Source organism: Poecilia formosa, unplaced genomic scaffold (assembly GCF_000485575.1).
Source record: "Poecilia formosa unplaced genomic scaffold, Poecilia_formosa-5.1.2 Scaffold15, whole genome shotgun sequence".
Lineage (NCBI taxonomy): Eukaryota > Metazoa > Chordata > Actinopteri > Cyprinodontiformes > Poeciliidae > Poecilia > Poecilia formosa.
In genome coordinates, this window is record NW_006799954.1 from 2,014,548 (window position 1) to 2,031,534 (window position 16,987).

General features: G+C 36.7%; 1 protein-coding gene across 1 annotated transcript in view; it reads right to left on the reverse strand.

The window, feature by feature from the left end:
• Positions 1–5,420: 5,420 nt before the first annotated feature.
• Positions 5,421–16,987, reverse strand: part of wdr27 (WD repeat domain 27) — a 35,536-nt gene continuing 23,969 nt past the window's right edge. Inside the window, exons 20-22 of the mRNA XM_016668553.1 lie at positions 15,067–15,169; positions 12,309–12,407; positions 5,421–5,626 (exon numbers count right to left, since the gene is read on the reverse strand). Coding sequence (XP_016524039.1) covers positions 5,513–5,626; positions 12,309–12,407; positions 15,067–15,169 — 316 coding nt within the window. The 3' untranslated portion in view covers positions 5,421–5,512. The remainder of the gene's footprint in view (positions 5,627–12,308; positions 12,408–15,066; positions 15,170–16,987) is intronic.

The following is a 16,987-nucleotide window of genomic DNA, read 5'->3' on the forward strand; positions in this document are numbered from 1 at the left end:
GCCCCAAACACGAAAAAAAATAAAATAGCTTTTTCCTTAACCTGAATGCTGAGATCATCGTGATGAGACTGATCCAAATGATGGTTAAATAATTCCAATCCAATTCATGGAAATAAGTCTAGAAGGAGCCTCATCATCTTCATTTTGAACTATAAAACAACCTGATCAGACTTTACTGCACCTCTATTGCAAATTAAAATCAGAAATAATTTGAAATAAGAGAAATAAGATGGTAAAATTATTACGTATAGCATAAATGGGTTGCAGTAACGACTTGTGTCACCCTAGAAACACAAGTGTTATCATAAGTTTGGTCACTTCTGCTAACATTAGCATTTAACCTTCTCAGTAGTTAGCAAGTCAAGCAGCTTTTTACACCTTCTTTAAAGTCAGTATATGTCAAAATCAAACTGCTTGGTTACGCTATCAGGACTGAGTTTGGCTAATTTGAACCAAACGTTGTTTATAGAACTGTGGCCCAATTTTTCGAATTTGAAAAGAGACTGAAAGCAGCCTTGTCATTCCTTACAAATGGTCATTTCTGATTTCTAATCTAATCTAATTATTATTGTTATCTTTTTGGCCCAAATATTTTTTGGAATCTAAGTTATGGTCATCACTGATCAAAAACATAAACCCACAACCCAGCTCTGTTGCCATATTTTTAACGCAGTTCCAGGCAAACAAAATAATCCAAATTGAACAGTTTTTAACCTACTATGTTTTAGAGTACACAGCTAACATAAATATTCATAATTTGTAATGATGTCTATTTTCTAAACAAATGTCGGTACGCCTCCATCACATTTTGATGTTTAGATGGTGGTTGTTTTTGAAGGAGAGCGCCTCTTTTCTTGGCAGCACTACTAACCTTTGCAATATGGGATATGAGCTGGATATAATGTTTGGCTTAGTTTTTTGTGAATGCAAAGAACAAACAAGATTAAAAAACAATGTGCTATGGGGAAGCATGATATCAGAGTTGTTTTCCTGTTACATCATTGTAAGAAGATCTTGTCTTGGCTGAGGCAGTTCTCAGTTTCTCACTGTGTAAGGGCAGTTCAATAAGGATCTTTGGTTTATTAACATAGTTCAAACAGAATATGTAACGCAACCATGAATGGTTGTTCGGGTCTGTATTGGCCATATGATGGATTGGTACCTGGTCAATCTGTTGACTCCTGCACAGAGGCCACATGTGGTATTTGTTGCCCCCGAGGGGTGGTAATGTGCCCTCCTCGGTCCTTCTGAGTTACAGCAGCCACAGTGGTCTAGTGCCTGCCCAGCGTGTTGGACTCTCAGAGGGTGGGGGGTACATCTTTGTGTGATGCCTTGAGCAACCAGGAGGGTGGAGGGAGTAGAGTCCTGGGCTTCACTGCATCTTTGGCTTGGAAGCAGATGCTCCTTTGCTTGACTAGCAAACTAATTTGTGACTGCTCTACAGGGTGCATATGTCTGTCTATGAGGATCCCCCATGACCTTCCAGAATTGAGTCCATTAACCCCTGGCTGCTCGTGGGCACTTTGTGTTACAGGCCTTCTAATGGTGATTTTATTATTTTTTTTTTTGTGTGTGTCCTTTCATTATTTAGCATACATTGAAAACGTCACAATAGTTGAATGAATAGAATTTCACCTCACAGAGCTTTTTTTGTCTATATTTGATTTTATGATCTGTTATTGATGCCTGTGTTGGTTGTGTTAATAGTAAGAGATTAGCAGAAATTTCCCAGCACTTTGATGATTATACCTGGCTTATTTTCTGTTTGCTGCTGTGCTTAATTAGTGCTTTGCAGAGCTTTATTTAATTTCCCAGACATCTCCCTTTTTCTCTCAAAGGATCTACATCATTACCTTAGTCATCCAAATCTTAACAACTGCTCAATAAACCACACATTGACTGGTTTTATGGTACAATTTATTCCGTTCGATTGTTTTGAAACAGTGTAGTAAAATGTTTAAAGCCCAAATCCCTTTTTGATTAATCAGCCAGAAAAAATAAAAATAAAACCCTATCTGCTGTCCAGCTGTTTCTGCTCCCAATAAGAGAAAATTAGCAAGGGAATTTTTTTTTTTCTATTGAATAATTTCAAAGCTTTGGGATTGTTTTACAGCGAGACCCTGTCTTCATTGTGCTGTTTATTCACTAGAATTCTCCAAGAAACCGTTAAGGTCTTCCCAGAACAACCGTATTTATACTTATGTTAAGTTATACAGGTTGGTCGTGCCTTCTGAAATTGCTGAAGTAGATGTCACTTAAAGTAAAAGTGGTTGAATAGCAAGCCTTGCTTTTCAGATTTGTTTTGTAGAAGCATTTTAAATACCATGCTGTTTATTCCACATCGCCATAATGTGCTGCTTTGGTCACCCAAATAAAACATCTTGAAGTTTCATCATTGCCACATATGATGAAATGTGGCAAATTTCAAAGGACATAAACATTTTTCAGGCATTGTAGAAATTCACCTTCTGTAACTTTGAGTTCATTGTAGCATTTTGTTGAATATTCAGCTGATTACTCACAAATTTAAGCCCAAAGTATAGCTTCAAGAGCATGCAAACTGAAATTTAAAGGGGTAATGAGACAACATTGTGAGATATTTTAGCATTTGCATTAACACTGGGATACAAAGAGACTGTTTTCACTGAATGTGGTGTCACATTCTGCCCAAAGTCCTAAATCTGTGCACGCCCTGGTCCAGACAAAGTTCTTCTAACAGAACAAAAATATTTTCTGAAAAATGAAACTCTTTACAGGAATAAATGAGGGCTCATAGGTGCGGCCATTTTCAGCTACATCCCCATTCTGTTCTGATGAGATCAACGTAGGGAGTACACCAAGAAAAAAAAAAAAAAAGATCTCACACACAAGAGGAATGTGCGCATATGGCAATGTATAACCTTTGTCTAAAAAAATGTTCTGAGTTTATAAAAGCAGCAGTTTATTTCATTTAATAGAAGATAGAAACACGTTCCAGCACGCAGAAGGGGGGAGAATGCAGCTTCATAAATTTAGTCAAAACAGACAATTTATTATGTTTTGTTTGCCTATTTTTCTGCTTGGAGGAACACTAAAGCTCACCATGATAGGATGAACCCAGCATTGCCAGTACATATCTGTCTCTGTAGCACAAAAACAGACACCAAATCCCACATATTACAGACAAACATAATCCTCGACAGACCCAACACCAGAATTTGTGATAAGACATGTGGCTGCTACTAATGTATAAGTTGAAATCAAAATAATAAAACAGATGGCAATCTGGCTTTGGAATCAATTAAAGCACATAGTCCAAAAAGACAGTATAAATCAAAAGCAGACTACTGGACAGAGAACAAGAAAGAAATGAGAACTCCTATGAATCAGCAGCCCAGGAGAGGATTTATCATTCCATCTTCAGCACCAGCATCAAGTACAATATCTTTCCTAATGGATAGGAGATGAGTTAAGCTGGAAATTTTAATATTTTCCAGAAAGGTAAAGTCCTCTGAAGCCTCTGAAGATTTGATTAAGTGTTGCAAAATACCAGTAGTAGAAGTTTTTCTGGAGAAAACAGAAGCAAGCGGTTTGATATGATTTATAAAGTAACATCAACAGAAGAAAATATTTAATCTTTTTCTTTTTTCCTTGTATCCAAGCAGAGAAGAGGAGTGTGTTTATTTGCAGATTAGCAGATTTTCTGCTCCGACTGGCAACCACCAACCTCAGTGTCAGCCCTTCTCAAGTGCTTCATGGTCGCTCTAGATTTGAAAAAAGCCAAGGCAAAAATTCAAACTGGAAGACCCTCTTCAGCCTCACCTGCGTCATCCAATCGCTGATATTCAACTGCAGCCTATCAGCATCGGACCACACCTCATCATAGCCAATCATAAAGCAAGCCTCCGTTTATAAGGTGCTCCATCCATGACTCCATCTGCTCGTCACCTGAGCTTCAGCCCACCTCCGCCCCTTCCCCAGCCTCATTTTCCCAGCTCCTTCAGGCTTCCATCTGCACTTCGGCCTCCCCCACCAGCCTCGGGGTCCGGGGAGAAGACGTCTCTAATGCTTATAATAGCCTACATATCATGACCATTATTAGTTTAGTCTAGAAGAACCGTTCTTGACCTGTTCTATTCCTTTTGTTTCAGATTACTTGTGTCAGTTGACTGTTGTCAGATTAAGATCCCTAATTAATCAGTTTTAAGTTTGAGTAACCTACTGCTGGTGGACAGTGATTATGCTGTTTTGGGTTAATGATTAGCTTCCTGTGAATGCTGCTATCCTCACTTGTGCGACATAAATTCTAGTGTTCTCAATGTGGACAACTTATATAGTTGGATGAACAACATCTGTAAACAAGCTAAACAGTTAACACTGTATAAGTAAGGTCAAGAAGAACTAAATTAAGCAAGCATGAAAACAAACAAACAAAAAACACAGCCCCTTCTCCAAACTTGGCATTAATTCATTTCTTCTTGTATTTGTTAGGAAACTAAATAGAAATCAAAACTAAAACAAAAATAACGTAAAGAAAAGGGGACAAATGTATGTAAAACAATTTAGAACAATTAAAAATTGCTTTTGGTTAACCCAATTTGAGTGCTTATAGTGGACCAGTGAGGTGTTCATTCAGGGATGTTACAGTCTTAACGTTATTTATTATTATAAATAGCATAAATCAGCTACACTTAAAACATAATACTATGCAAAATCAGTCCTTTGTGAAGCAATATTGCACACTAATATTTGATATTCAATGTATTACGGCACCCTAGCTACAAATTATAATCAGAGAGCTAAATCTGCATTTAGGTTTATGTCTTGTATTAAAGACATTCTCATGTCCTTTAGACTGTTTTTTAACAGACTACACTAGTGCATCATCTGCATAAAATGGAACTCAACAACTTTTTGTCTTTACCCTGCAAACATTTATATTACTCATGATTCGGGGAGAAAAGAGTTACTATGGAGCTAAAAAAAACTGAAGCCTGTTTTGTTAGTATGAACAGTAGGAGCATATGTGTTTCTGGCAGCCAAAACGGTTGCACCCAGTTGATGTCATGGCTCTGACATAGTGATCTGGTAAATAGTGGCCACCGCCTCTGATTCTATACATCTGTTCCACATAAGTAACAATAGTTATTGTGATGCTTGAGTGTCTAAATGCTTCAGAAATTAGAATGATCTATAACAATGCTTTTGGCAAATGTATCTACAATTGTCAAATACAGACTTACCACATTAATGTGGCTAACTCTGACATTCCTCTGACTCTCAGAAGGAAATAAGTAAACATTGGGGGATTAGCTAAGATGAACAAGCTGCAATGTGTTGCTCATTTTTAAAATTCATAGCAAACACAAAAGAACATACATCAGCAGTAACGCTTAGAGTGTTTTTGATCTTCATTTTAGCTGAAAGCAACAGAAACAAAATACTTAAATTCTTCCTTTCTTATAAAATCCTTGCCTGTGGGTTTCAGCTCCCTTAATGAAAGCTGCATGGTGTTTCCTGCAGCCATCTGTAATTACGCAGTCACGTTAGAGATGCAATGAACAGCAGCGCTGGTGTCATGGGACAAATGGGACCCTGTGCTTGACTGAAACAGTCGTAGCTTCCCGTCCAAGGTTCCTGTTAACAACTGGAGTAGTGAGAGAAAGGAAGAGAGAGAAAGAATCACATCAGTGTCAGCTTTTACTTTCTTCTCTGGATGAACTTTCTTGACAAGCATGTCACTCAAGATGCTTCTTTTCAACCTACTGATAAAAGGAGTTACAAACAGCCCTGATTTCCTTGTTCCACTGTGCTTAGGACCAAAGATGCCTTTCTCATAGAAATGATTAATTTTCCATACGTGTCATTTATCATAAAAAAATGGTAATAATCTAAATTCTGATATATGTACGTATAAAACACTTAAGCTGCAGTAAGCTGCAATCAATCTCCACTCTGGTCTCTATTCAATAATTAAGAGCCACACATAAAGGTAATCACTTTTTGACTGTAAAGAAGTACTTCATTCATAAGTTTTCTGTGAGCCAAAAGACCAAGTAGTGGTAATGAAGCATTGCCGCAAAACTTTCAATGCCAAACAGCATCAATGCCAATAAGGATGGCCACATGATGTCACAGTGTAGTGCTAGTTTGTTGGTTGATATGCCAGCTGAAACTACTGTGCAGAACTATGTCAGATCCAGGCCTTACCTTGGAAAAAAAAAAAAGTTTTATATGTGCTGAGTTTAAGATCACAGCATTTACCAAATTATATAGCCATTTGGAGTACAAAGTCATGGAGGAACCAGAAGAGTACTTATTTTTAATCTATCTAAAAGTTACTGCCAGCATTTGCATTACAGCACATTTGCTGGCTGTGAAAATAACCATCATTATGGTGCTACAGTTGAATGGTGAGAAAATGACATTTCTCTGGAAAATTGTAACTGTTAGTTTTGGCCAAGTTTTGCTCGAGCTCCAAATCTCTGAGAAATAAAAACGGTTCATAACCTCTCGTAAGATAAATACAACCATGCTTCCTCGCCTTTTCTCTCCATATTTGCTTTTTCTTATATTTGTCTGTCACTATGTTTCTCCACAACCTATTGACTACTCTTTGGCAGAGGTGAAAGGTACGTAACTCTCACAATCCCAGAATGTATTCTATAGTGTAATGTTTGTGGGCATTCCCTATATAGGAAACTTGTAATTTAAATAGAATAGAGTTACTCGCAAGCATATTCATACATCCTAACTTTTCCATATGTTACAATCACAAATTTGAATGTATTTTATGGGGATTTTATGTAACAGAGCAACACAAATAAATATAAAGCGCTCCATGAGATGCTTGGATATTGTTTCATACCCTGACCCTGAATAAACTCATTGGGTAATAAAACTTCTACAAGCCACTATATTTTTAGACTGCAGTGGTTAAAAGAGAGTTAAAGTTGGGAAATGGGCAAAATTTTACTTCAATGTCTAAAAGCAAATTTCAACTCTGTTTTACATCATTTAAAGCAGGTATAGCTGTTAAACTTTATTACACTCTAGGACAAAAATAACTTTACAAGTCGTTCAAAACAATAAACAGTTTCTCTGGGGATTCTTGTTTAATTGTCAATGACTGTATTAATATCCTTTATGGCAATTTCTTCGGAGGTGCTGGCTGGTTGTAAAACTTGTGTCTTTCAGAGAAATCTAACAATAGGAACAGAAGAAAACTACTTGGTAAAAACAAGACATTTGGCCCAGCTGTCCTCCAACATTGTTTCCCATGTACACTACAGCACTTTTATGCTGGAGAAATCTTTTACCAGCAGGCAGATGACTGTGCTGGAAAGGAGAGTCACACATGCTGTGGTCCGAGGATGACTCAAGCATCATAAAATGGAGAGAAGTTTACCCGACTTTGATTGGTGAAGGTTTCAGTCTACTTTGAATACACAAATGATTTCTAAGTGTGCTTCAAGGCCAAAGACGAGCGTGTTTCTTCTAAATGTAGCCAGGTTAAAACGAGGACATCATGTCTGTATATGGGTATCTGTTAAACGATGTAGCAGTTCACTTTACAGTGTCTTTAACCTTTAAGGAGTTGCCTTTTAGTCATCTTATTCAGGGAACTTAATTAACAGTTTAGGTCTTTCCTCCCACACTGCAAAAGCAGCTATTTAAAACTTAACAGGGTCAGAGATAAACTCACTCTAAAAGACACTGCAACCTTTTAAATGAAATGGGAAAAGAATTTCAATTTATCTTATGCCAACATGGAAGATCAAAACTATATAACTGTTTTGGATTAAAAAAAAAAAAAAAAAGCAATAGACTTTTTTTGGTTTTAGATTCTGTACTTCTAGCAAATATCAGCAAACCGACACATAAATCGTAAGCCGGAAATTTGGGTGACCCCTGGGGCCAGACGTCAGAGCTTATTGCAAGATGATTTACTAGAGAAATACATGGTGGGGTCAGGGAGCACCAGTTCAAATGAGTTATCGAGTTTTCCTAAACGCTGCACTTCGAAGGAAAGCAGCCCTCATAGGTTGCGTTTCTGTTTATTGACTTCATTTGCACCGTCAGATGTCCTTATGTAAGACAACTCAGCTCTTACACAAGCAGAAGGTAGATTGTTTTTCAAAACCATTTGCCCTTTAATAATCTGGAAAACCTTTATTCACACAAAAATAGACAAAAGAAGTCTCTGAAACATCTTGCTATTTCTTTTGATTTATTGTATTTTTACAGATCAAAGTTAAACTTAGAACCTTTGGGGAATGCTAAGTGAAATCAGATTGCGGACTTGCAGGAGACACACAGCTCGTTACATAACCTAAGTTACTGTCAGCCATGATGGCTCAATACCACAGAGCACAAATTCAAAGTTCAAAGCAGAAATAAATATGACACTTAAAAATGCGGCGCAGATTAGATTTTCAATGGGTACTTTTCTTAAATATTGGAATCCTTGAGAGAACGTGTCAGCCTGTTGACAATTTATGACTGTGATAATACGATTAGAACTGATTTTTCCTTCTACATGTTTTTATAGTTGTGTAGCACAACGCCCACTAATAGCACTATAAAAGACTAATCTGCAATAAGAATCCCAATGGAGAAAAAAAGATGGGTTTGATACATGGAAAAGTAGACGGGCAGCCACAATGCCAAGCTTTCACTATACCAACAAAGCATTAAAACTAATACGTAGCAAAATGGTCATAGATACGTTTTTGGACTTAAGAGACATAGAGCGAAGACGAATTAAAAAAATATTCCTTACTCTGTCTGTTCCAGCACTGTGAAATCCTATACAAGGAGACTAACTGCAAAAGGGGATATGCATGATACATTGACAGAAGGAAGCCAGTTAGTTTGGCACAGGTTATTTCTCTCTGTGCGGTATATTTCGCAATTCAAAAAATGTAATGATATAATATGGTAATGTTGTTTCTGTACTTTTTGCCAGTGCCAGTGAGTGCAGAAGATGCTGCAATTGTTTTATGTGGTGTGCTGGTGCGATATACCTTTTCATACTTAAGATATTTTAAAAGCAAATTCATTTCCAATACTGGCACTAGTATTATAACGTTTTCCTGGGTTGACTTTGAAGCCAGACTACCGAACACTACTGACCACTTTCATTGTTGATTAATTCAGTTGCAAAGCATTTCTTTTAGAAATAACTGCAGTATCACACAGAATGTAACATGAAAGAAAATATAAGGTGATCTCTTTAAGTTTCAATCAATAGCCCAGATCCGGCGAATAAACTTTAAATAATCCAACGACAAAATGTGGCAAACAAAAAGTTACCTCAAACAGTTATCTGTTGGGAGATATTTGTCTATTTACTCACAAGTGCATAAATGAACCAATCACTACAGTTTAAGTTTGCTTGTTTTGCTATAAGGCATTGTGCTCTGGGTCAAACTTTATGGTTCAGTCAATCCCTGCTAAGCAATATGTCTTACCTTTTGAAATGCCAAAAGGCCACAAATTAAATAATACAGTGAAAAGACCTGGTGGGACCCCAGCTGTATGCTGTACTGTGCTGCAAATGAACAAAGATGATACAAAATGACATGGAGAGTAGTGAGAGCATGGAAGTCATTCAGATGATTCACTCTCTGCTCATCTAAGCTTGGATGACACCGCGTATGAACTTTTCACATACAGCTGGTTGTCTTGGTGAGTGAACAAAGCTCTGCGCAAAGTCTCTGTCACTGAGATTCATAGTAATGGAGACAAGAGAGGCATGATCAAAAGTCCAGAAAATAAAATGGCGACTAATTAGCCTTATTAGGATTATACTGATATGTTTTTCTTTTCTCTTTCTCTCATTGTATATAATCCCTTAGATTAACAACTTCATTTTAATACAAGAAGGAAACTTGTATTAGGTGCAGGTTTTGCACAAGATTGGAGGCACACCTCTACTGTTTTATATTTAATTGTAGATAATATGCATTAGTAAGGTTATAAAACAGAAGCACTGTGAAAGCCCATAAGATTTTGCAGGGCAACAAAATAAAATCAGGACGCTTCCATTGACCACATAAGAACAGTCGTTTTCATGGTCTTTGAAGTAATAAGGTGGGAAACACGAGTGGAAAATGATTGGAGAAAAATGCATTACACTATCTGCCTGTGTCAAACATCAAAAGCTTCTCACAGCAGCAAATATGGAAAACAGCTGGTCCTGAAATGTGGCTAAACAGCAAGATGAGCACAGGTTGGGGAAACATTTTAACCAACAGTTTAAATTTAGTAACCTAGTTTCCAAATCTTTTTGCAGGTCATTTTTTTTATTATTTTATTTTTTTTAACTCTTTCTCACATGCTGTTTTTATTTTAATTATGTAAAGCACTGCTGAAATGTGCTATACAAATAAAATTTGATTGATTTGATTGATTGATTGATCTTATTAGTCCAACAGTAACAATATGTAATTTGCTAAATATGCCTTAGATCTTAATTGGGCCTGTCTACTCTGATCAGATGAGACTAAGATTCAGCATCACAAGGTGAGTCTGGCATAAATCAACCTTGCACACATTCAAGAAAGAATAAAGAAAACAGAGTGCTTGCTCTCCATTTGTGGATTTGGCAACCAGCTGGCAAGGTGGGTGAAATGTCTTGCCCAAGGACACAACCACTGAGACGGGTGTAGCGGGGTTCAATTCGGCAATCCACCGGTTATAGGACGGTCTACCAATCAACACAGATACGATTAACCAGAAGAAAAGCTCCTTAGTTCATTCCACCTAAATTCTACAGAAAACCTGCAGGCAGAACTGAAAATGCACGTGCGTAGAGGATGAGAGACTGTTTGGAGAAGAATGTAAAAAGAATTTCTGTCTTCTTAATTATCTTCTAATTTTGTTTAAACTTATGGAAAACAGGTAAGCGATGAAGAGTAGAGGTAAATGGTGTTATACAATGTCTATAAACCCAAGCTGGTGAATCAGTATGCGTGAATAAGTAAAAAATAAAGTAAAGAGATTTTTGTGTAATTCTATGCTAACACAATGTCTATTAACATTTACACACTTTAAATAATAAATTGTGGTGGACATTGTACACATATTTCCCCAAATGGCACAAACTTGCATTTGTATTTGATTGTTATCACAACCTTCTGGATATATAAGAACAAAGCAAAATGTCAAGAATCTGCGTAAAAAAGCAAGGTTTAACTTAGTTGAAAAAGAAAAAAACAAAACAAACTCTGTCTGCTTTTAATTCGCGTCTTATCAAATAAAATAGAACGTCCAGAAGACCTGAGGTGGAACAAGTTTGCTCTGACTGATTAAGTGTGGCTTTAAACTGTGCAGATCATTGTAGCCAGTGAATGGCTGTGGACCAAGGTTTCCATTTTCAGACTAGAAAATCTGAAAATATCACTGCTGTGATGAAAAGTTTTCTCCAAATGGAGTTACACAGATGGATGTGCAGATTTAAAACATGTGCTGTGGGTCGAATGGGCCGTCAACTAGTCTCAGGAGTCATCATGTGGAGGTTGTGATTTTGGTGCACATTTAAAAATGGTTCAGGTGCAAATTCCCTTTCTCTGGGGCATTACAAACAACTCTAGGAATCATCTTATAAAGAAATTGGTGTACTATTACATATCTTAAAATATATATATATATATGTTATATATATATATATATATATATATATATATATATGCGTGAGTTGTTTTTTGCTGAGTGTGGAGCCAGTTAGATTTAAAGGGTATTTAAGGGAAATTTAAATAAAAATCATTGTTAATATTGTCAATGTCAAAGTTCTAAAAGTTTTCTGTCTAAACTGCATAACAATAAAGTAGAGTAAAAACCACATAAATGTAAGAATCCTCCAAAAAAGACTGGAGACTTTGACCATTCTTTTTTGCTAAATAGCTCAAGCTCAATCAGATTGGCTGGAGATTCTCAGCAAACATCACATTTTCAAGGTTAATCAATGATTCAAAACTGTGTTTTGGCCTGATCTTTGACTGGGCCAATCTAACACCTGCATACGCCTTGCTCTAAATCATTCCAATGCAGCTGTGTTTAGGGTCTCATGTCCCAATCTCATGTCTTTTGCTGCATTTAACATGTTTTTTTTTTCTTTTCTGGATTGCTTTGTATGTAGTAACATCCATCTTCCTATCAACTTTAACCAGCTTCCCTGTGTTTGCTCAAGAAAAGTATGCCAAAAGCATTTCAAAAGATTTTATATTAGGAATATGTGCTAAGGGTAAAATATTGCAAAAAATGTAGTGAAATCTGACTTTTTTAATGAAAAAATTGATAGAAATGTGTAAAAAGCTTACTGATACCTCTGGTTTTGCAGGGTTAAAAGCCACACTGAGTACTGTGTCTGAGTGTCTCTGGAGTTTGTGGAGGTAGGTGCTGGCACGAATATCGTACACATATGCCTGAAATGACACATCAACCAAAACATTAGCTATTATCATCCATTAAAGCCCAGATGCAGGAGAATGTTAAAACATGGAAAGAAAGCCACAGTACCAGTCAGAAGATTATACACCTGGAATGATTATGGACATGAACGTCATAACTTCTCACCTTTCAATGATTTATCTGAAACATTTTTAGGATGCCGAACAATAACATACAACTTCAGAAATATTCAAAACTAAAAATTGGGATCAAGTTTGAATTTATTCAATTTTTTTGCACAGTATTGTAAACATACAGAGTCAATACTAAACAAATGCTCGCTAATATTTGGTAAATGTCCCTTACCAGGTTTCACCACACAATTCAGTAGCCAACAAAAAGGTTTTGGAAAATGATGGCCAGCTGTTTGATGATTTTTGTTGGCATATTTATTGGTCATGATGGTTAGGAAGAACTCACAACCCATCAGTGTTGTTCTTAATCTGGAAATCTATATATTTCCTGCGTATTTTAATAGTTTGTAAAAAATCTAATTGTCCTCCTGGAGCATCTTGAATAAAGGTTTTGAGAAGTGTAAAACAATCTAGTGAGCCCTACAAGAGTGTTCCTGTCCTTTTTGACCATGATTGCTTTTTGATATATTATGACAAGTATAAATGTACCTGGCTTATAGATGTCTCAGGGCAGCCACAAATAAATACCCTGCAGCACACTACAAACACTCTCCCAGTTTCCAGGAAAAGTTGGAAATGTCCCATCTTAACACTGATGCTCTAAATGTCCATGCTGTGCTGAATCCCCATAATTAATAACATCAACCACAATGGATAAATTATTTCACTGCTTTCCACAAACACATATAACAGAAGAGAGATGGGTAAAGAAAGAGGAGTCTGTCTCTTCTGAAAAAGACTTGAAAGTAAGGGTAAGACGCTGTCTGGAAAAGCAATTAAACAGCTCTACAAATATATGAGTGCACTGCTTGATTTTCTTTGGGACAAATCTTGACTACAAATGAAAAATGTCCGGCATAAATGATCATGAGCCTAAATGGACGTAAAAGTGATAATGATACAGTCTGGATATGAATAACTCGAGGTGCTGGAAAATAAAAAGCTTTGCCATCCAGACAGGAAACTTAAAAGTCTGAAATAGGAAAAATGGAGTAGTGGAGTTAAGACCTTAAAAAGAACAAAATTGGACAGAAATGTTAAAGTCTAACTTCACATCAGAATGAACCAGACAGCAGAGATAAGGGGAAAAGAAGGGAGGGCTATGATGTGGTCAAAATATTTAACATTTCACTTGTTGGAGGAGATTTTAGTTGAGTGATGTAGCTGTTTCATTGGAGGTTTTCTCATTAAACTAGTTTCAATGCAGTAATTTAAAGTAAGCAGAGTGCTTAAAATGTATTTAGGTATCATCCTGAGACATGAGATGACATTCTGGCTGTCTCAGAAGGTGGTTTGAGAAGCAAGTATCATGGCACGTCAAAGCAGCATAACCACCCACTCTGAAAAATCATACAATACTAAGCAATCTATGAAGGATGTTATAACTACAGCTCCACAAATTGCTTACACACAACCAGAATACTGTGATATATTCTTTCGGATGCTGTTGCTAAACCCTAGTTCAACATTTAACATGATAATCGCACTCTGATGGTTAGGACAAAGATTACTCAATTCAATTTTGTTCATTTGTATAGCGCCAATTCACAACAAATGTCTCGAGGTACTTTACAATTACAATTAACCATAGCTACGAAACAGTAGATTAAGCTCAGTTGATTATCCAAGTCAGCTAAAAAAAAGTTCTCTAAGGGAAACACAATCATGAAATGTGTAGGCAGCACTAATCTGGCTGGCCAAATGCAAAATTAACATGAATCTGCTTACAAAGATGGCCTAGAAGGCTTCTCTAGAAGGAGATGATGAGATGGTGTTCAACATTTCCAAAACTACAAAAATTATTATATATGTCAGGACACAAAAAGAATACCCCATCCACTGTAAATCAGAAGGGATTAAGTCAACAGAATGGCCTCCTTTAGCCTTTTGGGTACATTACGCATTACATAATATGTGTTGCAAACATCGCTGCTTTGATAAATAAGGCACAAAAGTGACTGAATATCCTTCAAATCTTGAAAAATCTGGAGTTAGCTTGGCAGCTGCTTCCTTAAATTTTTAGGTTCTCATTTCAACGTTTTCTTACCAGTGGAATGTTGGTGTGGCTTTGGAGTTGTATGGTAGCTGACAAAAAGATCCAAAAAGGTAATCTTTGTGTTAGATCTGTTACCCATTTAATGCCAAACTGAAACCTGATTTCTTTGATATAATGACAAACAAAAATATGAAACACAAAATAAGCGATTGCATAAACATTCCTACCAGACTATATCTCTGGTGGCACAAATATGGATCAAAGGTTGTTAGTACTTTGTAGAACCCTGTTCTAAAAATAAGGAAGCACTTCTTGATTAACCCAATAATGACCCATTTGAAAAAAACACCATGAGGTTCTCAGGGTATTTGAAAGAGAAGTAGGCACCCAGGATTACGGATCCTCCACCATACAACATGAGGTGTTTTTGTTCTTTTTCTACATACTCATCCTTTGTTCCAAACTAAATCAAGCTGACATGTTTGTTGCATAAACATAACTCACACATTTATCCTCAGAGCCAGAGGCAATGAACCGGCCGCATGGTGAGAAGGCTGAGGAGCATGCATGGGAGAGATTCACATGGTTCTCATAACGACGCACGCATCTGTGGTAGAGACACACACAGTGATACAAAGTTTACATTAAAAGTGAAGTGAGTTGTAGCCTGAATAATTAATTGATCAATAAACCTGTTCCACAAAATGTGGAGGATTAATATATTTTTCACTTATCTTTTTTACAGTCGATATATTAAAATTAAACATAATAAAAATCTTCACTTGAGTGCAAAGAGTCAGGCTGATATGAAAAAGAAACAGGTTTCACGAACTTCATCTAATAGCCACTGGTGCACAAAAAAAGATCAGAACTCAGCAACTACACATTTTGGAGACATCTTAATCTGCTGAACACAAAGAGTTCAGAATGACTCAGGTCTAGATGCAGAAAACAGGGAAAAGACAACTATGAATGGGTCCCTTGTGTAACTTTTGGGCTATTTAATTTGGTCTGCAGCAGCATGTAATGTCTTTACCATGCCATAATACCATCAACAGCTGGCTAACCTAGAAATCCTATACGGGATGGCATGTTTGCAGGGCTGTGCTTGAAAAGGATTTGGCAAAAGCATGTATTTGAGATTCACATGTTTGTGTCATTAAGTTGGACTGAAAGAAGGTCATATTCAGTTGTGACCATTTAGAAATTGGATATGTGCAACAGCAGCCAGGTACGGAAATAGACTTTATGTGGGGTGAAGACAAAGCTTTCTCAGAACACTGATTTAGGGTAAGAGCAGTTTTTTTATATTCTCAGTAAGTGCCTCACTTTATTTAGTAGGATGTTTCCAAAAATATGGTGAACATGTCTTTGGAACTTAAGCATGTTACAGTGAGTTTCTGTGTAAATCTTTACGTTTTCTAATATTAAGTATTGTTATTAAAAGCAATGTGCAAAAGAATAAAAAAAGGTTTGTAGCTATCAACCTACATAGCTAAATTAATAAGATAATGACAAAAAATTCAGCACAAATTATAGCTTTGATGAGGGCAAAATCCAATCGCCAATATAATTAATTTAATACCTTAATATTTGTGCTTAAATAAATTGAATTTCGCTAAAGCACAAACAAAATTGTTTCATATTCAAAGTTTTGTGTATTCACATAAAAAGAGCCACATATACAACAAACATTTTGAAGTACCCACAATTTTTTTTTTTTTTTTTTTTTTTAAGATCAATGGTGCTATCAAAATATTTGATCAAAACACCTCATTAAAATAGCTTCACCAGATCAGGGTTAAAGCTAATTTTATTTCTAGGTCAGAATGTGGCTGGAACGGTTCAGGAAGAAAGGTGCTGACGCGAGGTCCACAAAGCCACATTCTCCGTGTTGTGTGAGTGATGATTATATGGAATTTTCCTGATGACTAACACAGACCGCCGTAGTGGCTCTGTGTTAGAGTCACTACGGCTCTAACACAGCCGTAGTGGCTGTGTTAGCCACTACGGCGATCCACTTAGAAGGCGATCCTTCTAAGTGGAAGCCTATGTTGTTACTAAATTCACCTGAGTTCACAGTGTCAGTCATCGATGTAATAAACAAAAGCAAATCAGCATAAAGACTGCATTTTGGTTCACAATTGATGTGGAACCTTGTATACTTTGTTGGGAATGATTTTGTGAATGTATTTTCATGATCCATTTACAGAGTAATATAAATTCTACTAATTTTACTTTTTTTTTTGGATTTTATTGGCTGCAGTGGCCATTATTTGACAGTCAGTTGACAGGAAAGTGTGTGTTGAGAGATGGGGAAGACATGTGGCAAAGGGCAACAGGTCAGGACTCGAACCTCTGATGGCCAAGTAATAGACTGAATCCTCCATACATGAGTTGTGCGCTTTAGTTCTGCGACACTGCC